At 38.1% G+C, this 15,574-nt stretch overlaps 2 protein-coding genes across 3 annotated transcripts; one reads left to right on the top strand and one right to left on the bottom strand.

The window, feature by feature from the left end:
* The first annotated feature begins 308 nt into the window (after positions 1 to 308).
* pigb (phosphatidylinositol glycan anchor biosynthesis, class B) lies at positions 309 to 4,273 on the top strand. The gene is made up of 12 exons (XM_029498030.1): positions 309 to 747; positions 1,118 to 1,247; positions 1,355 to 1,472; positions 1,563 to 1,667; positions 1,875 to 2,005; positions 2,115 to 2,255; positions 2,327 to 2,378; positions 2,459 to 2,670; positions 2,937 to 3,001; positions 3,096 to 3,321; positions 3,814 to 3,991; positions 4,084 to 4,273. Exons 1-12 carry the CDS (start codon positions 636 to 638, stop codon positions 4,195 to 4,197), a joined length of 1,584 nt encoding a protein of 527 aa, XP_029353890.1. The 5' UTR covers positions 309 to 635; the 3' UTR covers positions 4,198 to 4,273.
* Positions 4,131 to 12,062, bottom strand: ccpg1 (cell cycle progression 1). 2 transcript variants are annotated; one of them, XM_029498028.1, is made up of 11 exons: positions 11,700 to 12,062; positions 10,875 to 10,936; positions 10,384 to 10,501; positions 10,190 to 10,275; positions 9,871 to 10,060; positions 9,673 to 9,762; positions 8,770 to 9,081; positions 8,278 to 8,393; positions 7,478 to 7,603; positions 6,012 to 7,252; positions 4,131 to 5,083 (listed from the first exon to the last, which is right to left on the bottom strand). In XM_029498028.1, the coding sequence occupies exons 2-11, from the start codon at positions 10,932 to 10,934 to the stop codon at positions 4,891 to 4,893; spliced, it is 2,532 nt and encodes an 843-aa protein (XP_029353888.1). In that variant the 5' UTR covers positions 10,935 to 10,936; positions 11,700 to 12,062; the 3' UTR covers positions 4,131 to 4,890. The 2 variants fall into 2 exon arrangements, with proteins under 2 accessions (XP_029353888.1, XP_029353889.1); XM_029498029.1 differs by lacking the exon at positions 9,673 to 9,762 and having other exon boundaries at positions 11,700 to 12,055.
* Between the last annotated feature and the right edge of the window lie 3,512 nt (positions 12,063 to 15,574).

The raw sequence follows: 15,574 nt of genomic DNA on the forward strand, positions 1-15,574 counted from the left end.
CCAGAATTCATCATAATTATTAATTACTCAACTGACTAATGTGCTTTCCTGCTCATAGAAACCCCAGACCAAAACAAAACATGCATTTCCTTGACCCTTATTTTGAAAGGGCGACATCGGATATGAAAAAAAAAAAACCGTCGTTGTTTCGGGTGAAACGACCAAAAATATCAAACATTGAATTCCTTAAATGTAATTTTGTTCAGCATTCAAGACTCACTGGTAAACTGGAGACGTGTTTGTGATAACCGAGCCGATGACACCGGACAGACGGATCAGACGTTGGACACCCGCGATCTGCGGAAGCTCTCGCTCCTTCTACGGCGGTGAACAGTGTTTTCCCGGAAGTCAGTCTGAATGCGGAAGCACAGCAAAAAAACTGAATCTAGTGCGGCGTGTGCTTGCAAAGAAGAAGAAGAAGAAGAGGAGGAAGAGGTGTTCTTTAAATGAACTTATTGTTGCTCAGTTGAAAACGCGTTTAATACTGAAACAGAGAATATGACTTGAACTCCGTCAGGTGAAAATGGGCTCAGTCACTTCCTGCAGGCGGTCCAGTCTTTGAACTCACCTGTCTGGAGCCGACAGGTGAGTCATGTTGGTGGATTTACCTCACAGGCCGAGAGATAAATGTCCTGATGGAGAACATTAAACGGCGTCTAAGGTTTGGGAATAAAGTCAAAGAAGTAAAACTGAGGAAGAGGAAATCTCAGCTTTACGCTGAGGAAGATGACTGTCTTCTGAACAATGGTGAGACCTCACTGTGTCACACAGAGCTGTTACTTTCCCACGTTGTTGTTGTTGTTGTATCAAACTTGTATTTAGTTGTAGTGTTTGCTTTACATTGCTGCTCCACCTCCTGTGGTGGTTCGCACCACATTTATTTACCAGCAAAGTTGCAAACAATATGCACGGTATGTGAATGTGCATCTTTGTGAGGGGACGAAACAAGTTTAATAGTAATAGTGGTTACTGTATTTCTTATATTTATACTATCATGTTTATTTTGCTTTTGTCAATATTAAAGAATACTATTGTATAAAGACAGGTGGATCTGTGATCGTGAAAATAAATTAGATTGATTATGCTAAAATTAAGTTATGTTTCCTGAACCCCACAGGTAAGCTGAAAGCCAAGGTTGTGTTATTTTGTGTGGCCTTCAGGCTGATCAACTGCTTCCTGGTTCAGACCAGCTTTGTTCCTGATGAGTACTGGCAGTCTCTGGAGGTTTCCCATCGTATGGTCTTCAGATATCCTTAATGCAGTACATCAATGGTGAAAAAAATGTTTTTGAAGCTGAAACCATCACTTTGGTGGTGTTATAATTTTTGACGTGGTGCAGCTTTAACAGTCTGACATATGGATATCTGACCTGGGAATGGAAGGAAGGACTGAGAGGATTCTCTTACCCACTCTTCTTTGCGTTTATATACAAGATATTACACCTAACAGAACTTGACTCGGTCCATCTCCTGGTAAGTTAGCGTATAACTTTTATGTCTCTGACCAAATGAATTTTATGCTTCCAATAAGCTTGACTCAATTTGATCTGGCTGACTTTACAGAAATGGCTTCCACGAATAACTCAAGCACTCCTGGCTGCATTTGCTGATGTAAAACTTTTCTTCCTCATCAGAATGCTGGAAGGTCATGATGTTGCAAAATGGACAGTAAGCATTTTACCTGTATCATGGGCATTTGGAAAAGTAATTGTTTTCACTACATATTCTGTTTTCAAAAGGTGACAAAACTTTAGGGACTCTATTAATGCAGTGAAGTAGTCACACAAAGTTATACCAAACATGGGTACTGTTTTAACCTGGTTTCAATCCTCTGGTCTTCTCATTTAACATTTACCTTCTTGTTTTGACCTGTAGTTTTTCTGCAGTCTGTGCTCGTGGTTCACATGGTTCTGCTGCACCAGGACTCTGACCAACAGCTTGGAGACAACCATCACCTCTTTGGCTCTTTTTTACTATCCCCTGGCGGGGTCCAAAACACAGAGCAGGTCTCTGCTTTATAAGAACCTTAGTTTCTCATTTTTATTTACCCTGTTCTCCAAAAATAAATTCCTTATAGATGCATTTCTATCTTTTTTTTTTTTTTTTATATCCCAGAAAAAAATATTTGCTGCTCGTTGCCATGGCTGTCATCGTTCGCCCTACAGCTCTGATTGTCTGGTTTCCTCTGCTGATTTACCATTTCTGGCATGAAGATAACAAAATGAAGCTCATCACTCAGAATTACATTCCTATAGGGTTTGTACTTTTAACCTTATTTCCAATTGAACCACTTTTCCACTTTATAATCCTTTTTTTCTTATTTCCAGGGCATTGGCTGTTGCGATGTCAACAATTATTGACTGTCTATTCTATGAAAAGGTAAAACCTTTAAAGCAGATCCACTAACTGCTGCTTATAAACTCATAGAGTGTGTAACTGTTGCTGTCTTTATTTTCTAGTGGACCCTGGTGCAGTTGAATTTCCTGAAGTTTAACATCTTTCAAGGTGTGGCTGATTTCTACGGTTCTCACCCCTGGCACTGGTACTTAACTCAGGGCTTTGCTGTTGTCGTCGGTCCTCATCTTCCTTTCTTCCTTCATGGATGCACCCTTGGATTCAAAAGATACAAAATCCTATTGGCAGCAGTTGTCTGGACTCTCTGGGTTTACAGGTAAAATGGGTGTTCACATGCATCAGGCAGCATTTATCAAATTATTCATAAAAAACGATCTGATGAAGACCAGGGCTCAGGTGATAAAGCACGTTGGCCACTTTTCCTTGGGCTCAACCAAAACCAAATTAAGAATGCAGATGGTAATTTTCATAAAAAGATTACTTTGTAACTGTATGACTAAAAGTTTTGATGAGCTGTGATTGTTCCTGACCTTTTTCCTCAGCATTCATGTTTTCATATGTTTACTATTTTTTCTGTTCCAGTTTACTCCCTCACAAGGAGTTCCGATTCATCTATTCTGTGGTGCCTTTCTGTATGGTTTTTTGTGGTAAGATCCTGATTTCACATTAAAAAGAATTTTGGACAAGCAGTCAAATAAGTGTTTTAACCATGTTTTTGTCTCTGTTTAACATCCACCACAGGGATATCTTTGGCTACTCTGAAAACCTGGCGTCGAGCTGCAGCCGTATTTTTGTTGGTGACTAACCTGGTTCCAGCTCTGTACACGGGCTTGATCCACCAGAGAGGGACTCTGGACGTCATGAGCCATCTGCAGACACTTTGTGATGGTGGTGGCAGCAGCATATCCCATCCACAGCAGCCAGACATCCTCTTCCTCATGCCCTGCCACTCAACACCCTACTACAGGTACAACTCCCCTTTTGTCCCGTTTTTTTCATTATTGAGTGTTCAAAAATGATGAGCATTGCCCAAAGTAACAACACACAGACTTATAATATATAAGTCAAGATATTGTGAAGACAGAAAGTGAAATGAAATCTTGTATTTTTCACTTCTTACACTGAGAGGTAGTGCCTAGTTCAAAGAGCTAAGTGTATTCAAATTTGCCAAAACACCTTTTTTACACAAATAAAAGGGGTGTAGGTTGTTTAGAAAATGTTTTTACAGTGTATTGAGCTGTCCTGGTCAGCGCATTGCAGCAGCAGCTTCCATTGTTGATTTTTAAAAAAGTGCATACATAACATATGGCAGTGTGTGTGTTTTAACTTTATTTTAGATTACTGATCAAATTGCAAAATCAACGTGTAACTGTCTCAACACTTACATAAATCATTTCTAACATTCCTGGGGTTTTGTATCAGTGGTAATTCCAGCATTAACATTTTACACTTGTTGCAGCCACATCCACTGTCCCATAAAGATGAAGTTTCTTGAGTGTCCTCCAGATCTGGGGGAGGAAGGTTACGTAGATGAGGCAGAGAGATTTTATAACGATCCTCTTCACTGGCTGCAGACTTCATTTCCATACAAATCCTCTTTGCCCACTCACCTGGTTTTCTTCGATGTTCTGGAAAAGGTAATGTATTCACAAAATGTACTTCTGTATGCATCTGTGAAAATGTTTAATATGTCAGTTTCCTAAACATCAATGTGTCTTTTCATTTGCAGGAAATCTCTGCTTTTTTGGGAGCAAATAACTTTGTGAAGACTGTAACGATGTTTCATACTCACTTTCCTGAGGGAAGAGTTGGAGGAAGTATCTTTATTTATGAAAGGCACTAACAAAACACTGGAACAATTTTCTGCCATTATGAATGTCAAATGATTTGATATTGAAATACATATTTTTTTTAACCGATGTTCTTTTGAAATATCATTTCTAAGATATGCCAAATGTACTCATCAATAATTCAGTTTAATTTAGTGTAAAGCCTTTTTTTCCGGGCTTCTTCCTCCAAGACATGTAAAAATAAGTGAAACTACCAAGTCCAGTTTAAACAAGCCTTAAGAGGAATGTTAAAAAACAGCATTTAAAAGTAAATTCCAGCCACGTCACACAAATCTATCTTTGCAGCAGTAAATTAAAACAACTATAGGGTTGTAGGTGGAAACATCCTTAATGTGGCATTATTTTTTTTCTTCCACTTTACACAACAATTAGAATTACAATGAACATTTTCTGCTTGACGTTTTAAAACAAAAGTGCATTCCCTGAAAATGGAAATCAATGGTGCTTCAGCGGTACATCGTAAAAAATTAAGTGGTTAACATTTATCAAATGTTAAGCTGAATGTCTCAAATAGATATAATGGGTTTCATTTAAATCTACTATGACTGAACGAAACACAGAACAGCTCAAGGACGTTCAGTAGCATTAAAAAGAACATTGTGCAAACTTACAAAAAAGACAGACTTAGCATCTAAATGCAACCAAACATAAAATTGTGCAACTATAATATTAAACTTGAGATATTTTCAGTATTTGGGATCAAATGGCATCGGACCGAGTTCTATTTTGACATCAGTCATATGTCTGTCTGTGCTTCTTCCTGATCGGCTCCACTTGCGTTCACTGTGTGGCCGAGATCTGGTTCTCTGATGCTTGCGTTGATGCATTTTTGAGCGTGACTCCTCCTTTGAGTCCATGTTGGGTCTTTCAAATGGCCCGCTGCACAAATAAAAAAAAACATAAATGACATGGACAGAATGGTTGAAAACAGGGTTAAGAGTATGTCTAAACCTTAGGATTCAGATTTAATGATAATTCACAGTATTTCAAACTGAAACCAATGCAAAAATCTGCTAAAGCTGGGGGTAGTTCAGGGGATTACACAGAACTCCATTCTTTGTAAAAGCATTTTTTTTTCCTACAAAAGTTAATAAGGAGAAAAACAAACTAATTCAACTACAGTTACAGTTTGCAGCACTTAAGTTGAAATATCTCAAATTCAGCTGCAGAAATATTTAATTTTCATGCATCATGGTAAAACTGGCATTGCATGCAAATTTCATGTATCCTGTTTTATTAGTCTCAAAAGAAGTGTCAGATTCAACAAAACCCAGGCAACATTTTACTTGTTTTTCTGTCATCTTTTAAAATATCTGAGTCATAACTGACTTGTATTATTTGCATCTAAGTATCATTTCCTCATCTTCTTCCTGTGCAGTGATAACTGGTCAAACACCTTAGCTTGGGCAAAATAAGACAGCACAATACACAAGTTTCATGGCAGCTGCACCACTTATGTAGCTTAAGTAACCTTATTTTCCTAATAAGAATTATTTCAAACTAATTTGAGAGAAAATCTAAATTTAAAACCAAGAAATATAATTTCATCATGGGAAACTAAAGTTGATAAAAATTTCACATCCAGCTGACTTACTGTGCACTTCAAGACTCTAGTGATAAAATTAAGTGGAATTGTCAATTTTGGAATTGGAAAAGTCAGATTTTTCCAAATGAGCTTTTCTTCCGGGAGAAGCTAGTTGGAAATGACTTATAATTATTGGGTCACGAAAAAAGGGTCCTCACTTTCATTGGAACATTGTAATCTTAGCTGGAAAATTCAAAATAAAAACAGCTGTAGTACTCTCACCTTGGACCATAACTTTTTGTATAAGTCTCTCCAAAGAAGTGCCTGTAGATGTAGTCATCAAGATCTCCAAACACATCATCGTCGAGCCCGTGATACTCATGCATATCTGAAAGATAGTCCTCCACACCGCTGACAAAGTCAGTGAACAGCATCCGGTCATGGATGAAGACACCGTTATGGAAAAAGTTGTTGATAAACATCTCCAGCTCTTTCCAGTGTTGAAAGTGGTGGACTTCCTGCTGCACATAGCTCTGCAGCAGCTGGTAAAATTCATCTGCTCTGATTGGCTCCATGGCTTTGTTGAAGAGACTCATGGACTCTTGGTAAGCGCAGTCAAAAACCCCAGAACACCCTTTGAAGTTGGCTTTGTGGCTGTTTTGGCCTCTGTCGTCATGAACTTTATTCCCTGACTTTCGAGTGTTGTGGCAGGACTCTTTTGCATTCTTATCACATCTTTTATTATAAAAGCCTCTGGCTTTGTTGATGAAGGTTGAAGCTGAGTCCTTGAAGTGTCGAAAAGTTGATTTGACAGAATCTGAAAACTTCCTGAGGTTCTCCTTCACGGCCTCTTTGGCTTTTTTAATTTGCTCTTTGTGGTGGTGGACAAACTCCTTGGTGGAGTTTTTCACAGCATCAAATGTCTCCTTCACTTTCCCCGTCATACCCACTTTTAGTTTTTTCGCTTTGGACTCTGTGTCTCCTTTGGCTCTTGCTTCTTTGGTTTCCACATACAGTCTCTCCCATAGATCAGAGCGCTGCTGTTCGAAACTCAGACGCTTCTCCAGCTCCATCAGACGTAACTGTAGCTCTTCCGCTTCAAAACCGGCTTCCTTTCCAGTTGCAGGGATGCGACTTCTCAGATGGTTCAGCTCTCTCCTCAGCTCCTCTGTGACCCTCCTCTCCACATCGAGCCTCTCCCTGAGTGTATGTGCCTCAGCCATTAAATCTGCCCTCTGGTTGTGGAAGTTTATGACCTGCTGCTTTTCCTCCTCCAGCTGCTCTTTCAGCCTCTGGTTTTCTGACAACAATGAGTCAGCTCCAGATCCCTTTGTCTCCAGTTCTCTAATCTTAAAGTGCAAGTTTCTCAACTCCTCTTGTAAAGTGGACAAAGACTTTTCTTCACGTTCTAACGAGCTTTTCAGGTGCTGGTTTTCAGCTGTAAGGCTCTGCTGCTGAGCCACAATGTTAGTCGTCTCCTCATCTTTCTGTTTCAGCAACGTTTCCAGGTTATCTCTCTGGGCCTTGACAGGGAAAACGACAAGCCAAAGAGAAACTTTGGTTTATAAAGTGGTGAAACGACCTATCAGTTTCTGGAGAAGATCACAGAATTCACTCAAATTATTTACTGTCTCAGTCAAGTGAGAAAAATGTTTTTGTCTCAGTTTTGAATTATTAATAACATTCATTTCCATAATATTTGGATGTATTTTCCATTTGTTGTTAAAAAAGCAGGGCTTCCAAGTTACCTGAATGTGCATCTGCCTGGTGTTGATCTCCTGGTTCTCCTCCTTTATCTTTTCAATCACCTCTGTGAGCAGTGAGATAACTTTCTGCTCATCCAAGTCTTTCATGGAGAAACCTTCCCCCTGAACCTGACGGGTGAAAAAAAAAAAAACAAAAAAAAAAAAACAAAACCATTATGACCAATTAAAATACCACATTACAATATTCATTTATTCTGTATTAATTTTGTAAAATTTTAGTTGAACATGGATTTGGAAGCAGCTTGCATCTAAACCATGTACCCTGAACAAATTAGTTAATATTGTTGTTAATATTTTGAATTGTTTCTCCCACAAAAAAAAAAAAAAAAAAAGACCTGTCTGATGTAAAAGAAATAAAATTAAAGACATTTTTTTTTTTTTTTACTCCTGCTGTAATTCTTTATGAACAAACTCAACTCTTTGGTAGATATCATGGCTTTGTGGTGACAATGGGCTTAACTGTATTTAAAGACATTTCTTTGCCTTATGTATTAACCTAGCTAACAAGCTGGAATCATCATCTTGTGAATTTTTTCACACTTACATGCAAAAATAAACAGATTTGTACAAACACCTCAAAGATGCAGTATAGATTATCCAAGTTACACATAAAAAATTTGACTTATAATTGATTTACTATTTAGACTGTTGCCCTTATTAGCCCAGGCATATTTGTGGTTCCCTCACTATTTTGCTTTCCGATTGAAATATCTTAGTTAATTATTATTGTTATGTACACTCTGTCCCAGGTGAATTTATCTTGGAACTGCCTTATCACTGACTGGGTTTGTAGGATGATGTTCTCGAACATGCTGTTGAAGCAGATCCCTCACTCCATCGAACTCATTCACTCTGATTTTCTCCACAACTTTGTGTCTCTCTTGAATCTGGACTGTGCCTGTAGGGGACATTGGTAACACAAACTTATTATTTACACAACAAATATTTATTAACATGCTACATTAGACAGCACTGTTAGATGTTATGAGTACCAAAGGCAGAAGTATATGAGCTACTTTTAAAATGTTCAAAGTTAACACAGACTCCGTAGTTCCCAGCAAAGATAGGAATCACTGAGACAGGAAGGAATCATCTTTTGTACTTGGTCTTACAACCAAACTAAGAAGCAGAAAAGGAAACATCTACATTTACAGTGTTGCAATAGCAACACAGGAAGTCACTGCATCACTTAAAAAAAAATAAATAAAAACAAGCACAGAAAAGCATCACACCATTGACATTAACACCTAATGGTTCTGCACTGAACTTCTTACCATAGAAGTGACCAAAGCCCATGCTGATGGCTACAACAAGTGAGAACAGGATACACTTGTTGAGTATACCGTTGCCTTGACCTCGCATTTGAACATCCAAAGCAGCAGTGGGTCTAATTTCAGCCTGCTCCTCCTGCTGAGTCACCTCTTCACCCGCCCCAGAATCCAGTGCTTCATCTTCCTCCGGCTCTGTCACAATGCTCAACGTATTCTTCCTGATTCTTCGTTTTCGTATGACAGTACTTGTGCCTTGTCCCGCCTCGTCCTCACTGCTGCTTGAGTTTGTCGCTGCTAGCTGCTGCGCTGGGAAACCTATTAAAAAAAAAAAATTTAAAAAGTTGTGGTTGTTGAAATTCTATGATGGAAGAGGATGGAACAGAGAGCATTCACAATTGATGGTAGCCATACACATAACAAAGGCTCGTTGTTCCAGTCCTCAATGTTACAACACACTGAGTTGGATTTGTGTCAGACTGAATGTTCAAAACTACAGCATAGGTGCTTCATTCATTTAGAAAGTTTTTCTGCCAAACTCTCTCATAAACACTTCAGTGGAATGTGCACTAGTAACTTAAAGAAAGTATTGCAAATTTATTACAACTACTACTACTACAAATAATAATAATAATAAGATTGATAATAGTTCTCTACAACACACATTTGAGCGGGGGATATCCAAAAGCAGCCTGGTGTGGTCTTCAATGGAAATACACAGTGATTGTGGCACATTCACACCAGTGTAGGTAGTAGAAGAAACAGTTTGTTTATTTTTTGTGTGTGTGTCTGTGTGTTGTTGAGCATGCTGTAAAATAAGCAAAGCTGGACAAGCTGGTTCTTCAGAATTAGTTTCTCATTGCAAGCTTAGCATCATATCAGATCCAGCCAAGTTTCAAATCAGGCCACCTGCTTTAGAGTAGCCTCCAGTGAGATGACTTCTCAGATGGTAGCCTAAGTTCACCAAACTCTTTGGAAGTTTCCACTGACTCATCAAACCTGATTTGGTCATTTAGAAAAGAAGGCAGAGATCTATGTTGACCAGGAATGGAAATAAAATCTGATTTCAAAAGAAAACATGAGGATATTTGAGTGTTGTTCCAGTACCCGTTTCTGCAGCAGTGAAGGCATATTGGCTGCTGCAGGACATGCCAAGGTAAAACTCCTCATTGGCTGCTGCCTCTGTTTCCAAGTCCGCATGCTCATCCTCCTTCAAGTCTCCCAGTGTTACAATGTCAGAATGATCACTGAAGGACAAAAGAGAGACATGCTCTTTCCCTTCAGCACTGTGTCCAACCTGTAGAAGATAAGTTAGAGATGACTGGTACTGGGAGCAGGAATAGTCCCTAATTGTTAAAAAAAAAAAAAAAATAATAATAATAATAAAAAAAAGGTTTTAAAATAAAATAAAATTATTCTTTCTCACCTCAGAGAATGACAGTGTCTTATCTATGGTATTTTCTCCTAGTGTGTCACCAAGGGAATCAGCACTTCTCTCTTCAATGCACTTAGCTGAAATTCAGTCAGTATGATTTATGATAAATGTGAGAGTTATGGGTGCAATGATAATAAGGTCAAAGGAAGGACAGGATAGCAAAAAAATAAGGGGATGGTTTTTACCATCAGAGGAAGAGGTCTGTGTGTCCAGTAGTGCTGCTTCCTCCACAGGAGGGTGTTCTAATAACTCAGCTCCGTATTCCACTCCAGCATCCAATCCTAAAGTTTCAATATCTGAACCCTGTAGACAGAGAAGACCAGTATTAAAACTAGACATGACGGGAGAATTGCATCTGTCTGTGTTCACATCTACAGCTGCTGCCTCCTTTATTTGGCATTTATTTGGGATACTTATGTACTACTTATGTAGTAGAAAAAACATTTACCCAATTATTAAATCTAGTGAGAAGTAGGGGCCATTTTCGCATAATTTCTCAACCACAGCTATCGGATTTGTTTCTATTCAAAATATCAAAGATCAGTTAAAACTTCAAGGCACTAAGTTGGGAAACAAACGGTCTAGATGTCCCCTTCAGTTTACCTTCAGTTGTGATCAAACAACGTCAATCAAACAGAAATGGTTGTAATGGAAAAGAGGGAAAAAGGAATCATACCTCATTACTAATAATTGTCCAACCACAGGATGACTCGGCATCACTTGATGTCTCTGACATTTCTGTAAGATGATAGCAATGAACAGCTAAACAGGGATATCGAGAAGAGTCTAGATTAATGTGTCACATGCTTAAAGGGTTGCACACCATCAGTGTGACAAATCCTCAGTTTAATAAGAATACCATTAACAAAATCTATGGAGCGCCTTTGACAACACTAAACAGGACACTTTCTAAATCAAAGTAAATTAAAGGCAGAAAAAAACATAGACAGTAAATGAAAGCATAATCAACAAACGCAATGAAGACTTCAACATTAGATCATGAACATAATCGAGTTATTCAATTCAATAATCACTTTCAATTCCAAACATGTTATTTTGACTCTGTGTTGTTGTGTCTTAACTCTTCATTTTGGTCAACCTTTGTTGTTTTTAAATTGTGCTTTATAACTAAGATGAGTGGCCTGGAAACCAACCACTAACTGCTCCAGGCGGCTGCAGCAGCGGCCTCTGGTGGCGTCAGGCAGCACTGCAAGCCCGCAGAAGATGCCAGCTGCTGCGGCCTGGCTGAAACTGACCAAGATTAGCTCGACTGACAGACAGTGGCTGTGACATTTCTCCGACATTAGAGTCGTCTCTAAACTTTGAATTTAGACATTCAATGATTCTTCTTGGGCTGATGAACAAACAGGCCGGTTATTAATGTCACATCTCCATGCATCGTCGGGACGTATAATTAAAGCTGTAGAGACAGTGTCCATCGTCGTTAACAGCCATTTCACGTTGTTACATTTGAGAAAAAAAACCAAATAGTTTTACTCACCGGTGTTTTGTGTCCGACGAGGAGCCAACTGTTTGCTATCAGCTCCAGAGTTGTTGCAGTTCGTCTAAGCCTTGGTTGTTCGTTAACGAAAGTATTATGCCGCCGGTCAGAGGGAAATGTAGTCCATGGATATGCAGCGCAACGACTTCGGTAAACTATTCAAACGTCATTTCCCATCGGCCAACGCGCTAGCAAAACAGGCCCAGCGAGGGGTGGAGCAAAATGTGTAAAAAATATTCTGCGGTTGCCAAAAGAGAAAAACATAAACAAGGAACCGTGACCAGCGAAGAATGAGAGAGGATAAGAAAACAACAACAACAAAAACAACAAACACACACAAAAAACCCCTCAAACATAATGACAGCTAGATGACGCATTACCAGGAGGTTTCAAAGGCGGCTGTCCAAAGTTGACAAAGTTGTTGTGACAAGTCCCTGAACACGTGGTGGGTGTTGTTTTAGTCCGCTGATGCAACGACGCATGAAAAAGTATTCAACTCGCCTGGTAGTCTGTGTTACATGAGTTCAACCCAACACACCAGACACATGGAAAGAAATTGCGAGTGTGTAAAATTTACAAAATCAAAAATTGTGTATATTGTTGAATAAAATAAAATGAAGTAAAAGAAAAAAAATCCCCTTCCTTTACATTACTGATTACTGCACCGTTAGTTTTTTTATTTCAACACGATGAGAGCAAAATCCTTCTGAGATTTTGGAGTGATGTACAGAAAGAAAGGATATTTTCTAAATAAGTAACATAAAAACTCTTAGCTACAAAAACAAATACTGATGTCAAATAACCAAACTATAAATACAACTATACAACTGATGTTTTAGTGAAATATTTTCATGGATTCATAAAGACACAGGCATATTAATGTGTATACATATATATGTATATTTACACTAGCAGTCAAAAGTTTGGACACATGTTCCAAATTATTTGAATGAGAAAGTGTTTCCAAACCTTTTACTGGTAGTGTATATATATTTAACAAAGATGGGAGCTTAATCAGTCTTAGAAAAACAAGAGCAAAATCACTTTTTTTTTTTTTTTAGTTTTTGTACTTTATTATTTAAACTGGGAATTTTCCATAATTAACCACTTTCTAAAATCTCCTTTCTAAACTTTTTTGGAATAAACCAACTTGCAAATAATTTTGCAGACAAAGACAAACTTAGAATTACAACAAACCATTAACTAATTACAAAACAAAATTATTACAAAAAGGTACATTCAATTTTCAAAAGTTGACACCTGCTTTCTCTTTGAGGAGGAGCAGCTGCAGGTCTCCCTGAGTTTAGCTGTAAATGACCCACAACACTCCACCTCACATTATTTAAACACAACTTTACTGCAAAAGGGAGAACAAAGATCAGGTCTATGCATTTGCACGCCACACTCTGTGTTTGGTCCCTTTAAATCCACATGCTTGGACTGGAACATAGGTCTAACACGATTCATGAGATAAAAGGCAGCAGCATTACATCCTGGGTCCTCCCTGTGTACATGTAACAAGTTGACCTCAGTCTCACAACCAACAATGACCCAAGTGTATTGCATCTCGACTTATCACATGAATATGACAAATCAACAACCTGGGGTAGTCCTTATGTACCTGTATGAGCTTCAAAAGGCCCATATTAGAATCTGTTTAACTGCAATAGTCATCAATGAAATTATCATGACGTAGTGTTTTCAGGTCAGAAAAGAAACACGAGTGCTTTTTCCAGATTTTAGACTGAGACCATAAATTCCACTTAATGCAGATAATATCAACAACACATCAAGTCGAAATGGAGAACTCTGTCCCTCTTTGCAGGGTAAATGTGACCATTGTATAAAAAAATCCATCTTGAAATACATCAAAAAGAACAAAACATTGTGGAAATAAATGGTAACATTTTCATTCTGCTTTTTTGTAGTACAACACATTATACAGTTGTAAAATGAGTAAGAGAAGACTGAATTTGACAATATTTCACACAAATATAGGATGCTTCAAAACAGATCTCTTGCCAATATGCAACGGTGACCTTTAAGAAAATTCTTTGGTTTACATTGTTTGCTTTTTAAAAAATAAAGTTAAACTGATTGTGTCGCTTCCCAAAAAATTTCCCATGATTGAATCCTCTGCAGAATCCTCTGATTAAAAATACAGCACTATGAAAACGGTTGTACATCCACTGACCTTTCTGAAATCTTTCTTACGATATTATACCATTCAAAACTTCTATCTTCTATCTTTCAAAATAAAGGCATTACATTTGAATGACAGAAGTAGTTAAAAAGTTAACTTCTTGTTTAAAATGTATGTTTCTAATCTGAAAATCTCTGAAATACAATTTTTTATTCATTCATTCACAAGGCAAAGAAAATCAGTGGGTGTAGTTTTACACAACACTGCACTGTTGCAACACAGACTACTAACCAATATAATATACTGTATTTAACTCTTATTATTTTCACTTACAATGTACAGACATCTGTTTGCAACAGTTTTCGAGGAATTCTGCAAAAGGATAATTTGGCTCGTGTGCATAAGACTGATAATTACTTGTCACTCCATTGACACTCTGTGCCCAAACCCTGCGGCACTTCCTAATAATTTGAACCCACGACCCTCTATACTTCTTTTGTCATGGGTCAAGGCCACTAATGTGCAAGGCTTCGTTTGAGGAGCAGCACCTCAACTGATCTCCAAGGCACCATTTAATCTTTGGTCAAATGTGAGTCGATTGTTTCACATTCCTCAGTAACCTTCAGCCATAGATTAGTGTGGAGGCAAAATAAAACTAAAACAGCATACAACTCTTTGGGCAATATCATCACAGTCACCGCTGCACATTGGCTCATAATACAAAACTACTTGGCAGACAAGTGCTAATCTTTATCTACTCTATGGTAAAGCAAAAACACTACTTGGAACTAAAGTAACTACAATGTGTACTCAGTAGTACATATCTTCGAATAAAAATATAGAAATTTTTGGTGTGTTTATTAAACTCTTCACTTCCATCTCTGATTAAAAACACTTCCATTGCAAAAGCAATGGAAGTGTAACTGCAATCATTCTTCATGTGTTGCACCCTTATGGGAGTTTCTCCTTCAGAGAGATTAGGCTTTGGTTTCATGATCTGAGGGATGCTTTCCACATTAAGGCCAATTATAAAGCTCTTCTGAACCGACATGCCATTGCAAGCACTTCTGGTGTGAATCTTTACACGAATAAAAAGGAAGAAGTCAACAAACAAGGGGGTCTGTTGTAAAAACAGACATTATAGGACCTACAGAGAAACTACAAAGGGGGTTTCCATTTGTGAAGAGGGCAACACAAAAATCTGAGCTACTGGCACACAATGTCAGAGGTACATTCATAGCATATTCTAGTTGACAAGTACACACTACAACAGCTTAGTACTGAGAAGATACCCTGTCAGTTCATCATGTAATGCTACATGACTTTCCAAATGTACTAAAACCTTGCTCCCTGAGTTGAGGAAAACAAGACAATAAAATAAATTCTTAAACGAGGTAGTATAAAAACAGGATTAGCAAGGGCATCTGCACACTGACATACAAAATAAAAGGAGACATTCATTATTTCTTTCATACCATTACTCAATAATGGAGAAGATTAACAAAAAAATATTAATACTGGCTCAGCACCTCAGCAACATCTGAGGAGATAAATAAACTGTATGTGTGTCTTTATATCCTTCAGTCCACACAACAGGTGGAGTGAAAGGAGGAAGATGCACTGCCCTTACTGTCCAGTAAATCAGAACAAAGCAAGAGAAAAAGACAAAACTGGGATGACAATCAGAAAAAAAGTCATCAGAAGTATAAAATGCAATGTAACCTAAGCAGCA

The sequence above is a fragment of the Echeneis naucrates genome, chromosome 3 (assembly GCF_900963305.1).
Source record: "Echeneis naucrates chromosome 3, fEcheNa1.1, whole genome shotgun sequence".
NCBI lineage: Eukaryota > Metazoa > Chordata > Actinopteri > Carangiformes > Echeneidae > Echeneis > Echeneis naucrates.

Excerpts from the sequence above, each read along its gene's own strand:
- pigb (XM_029498030.1), top strand. The coding sequence starts at position 636 with ATGGAGAACATTAAACGGCGTCTAAGGTTTGGGAATAAAGTCAAAGAA. Across the intron at positions 1,248-1,354 it reads TCCCATCGTATGGTCTTCAG|ATATGGATATCTGACCTGGG; the intron begins ATATCCTTAATG and ends TAACAGTCTGAC. Across the intron at positions 3,322-3,813 it reads CACTCAACACCCTACTACAG|CCACATCCACTGTCCCATAA; the intron begins GTACAACTCCCC and ends CACTTGTTGCAG.
- ccpg1 (XM_029498028.1), bottom strand. The coding sequence starts at position 10,934 with ATGTCAGAGACATCAAGTGATGCCGAGTCATCCTGTGGTTGGACAATT. Across the intron at positions 10,276-10,383 it reads ACAGACCTCTTCCTCTGATG|CTAAGTGCATTGAAGAGAGA; the intron begins GTAAAAACCATC and ends ACTGAATTTCAG. Across the intron at positions 5,084-6,011 it reads ACAAAAAGTTATGGTCCAAG|CGGGCCATTTGAAAGACCCA; the intron begins GTGAGAGTACTA and ends TTATTTGTGCAG.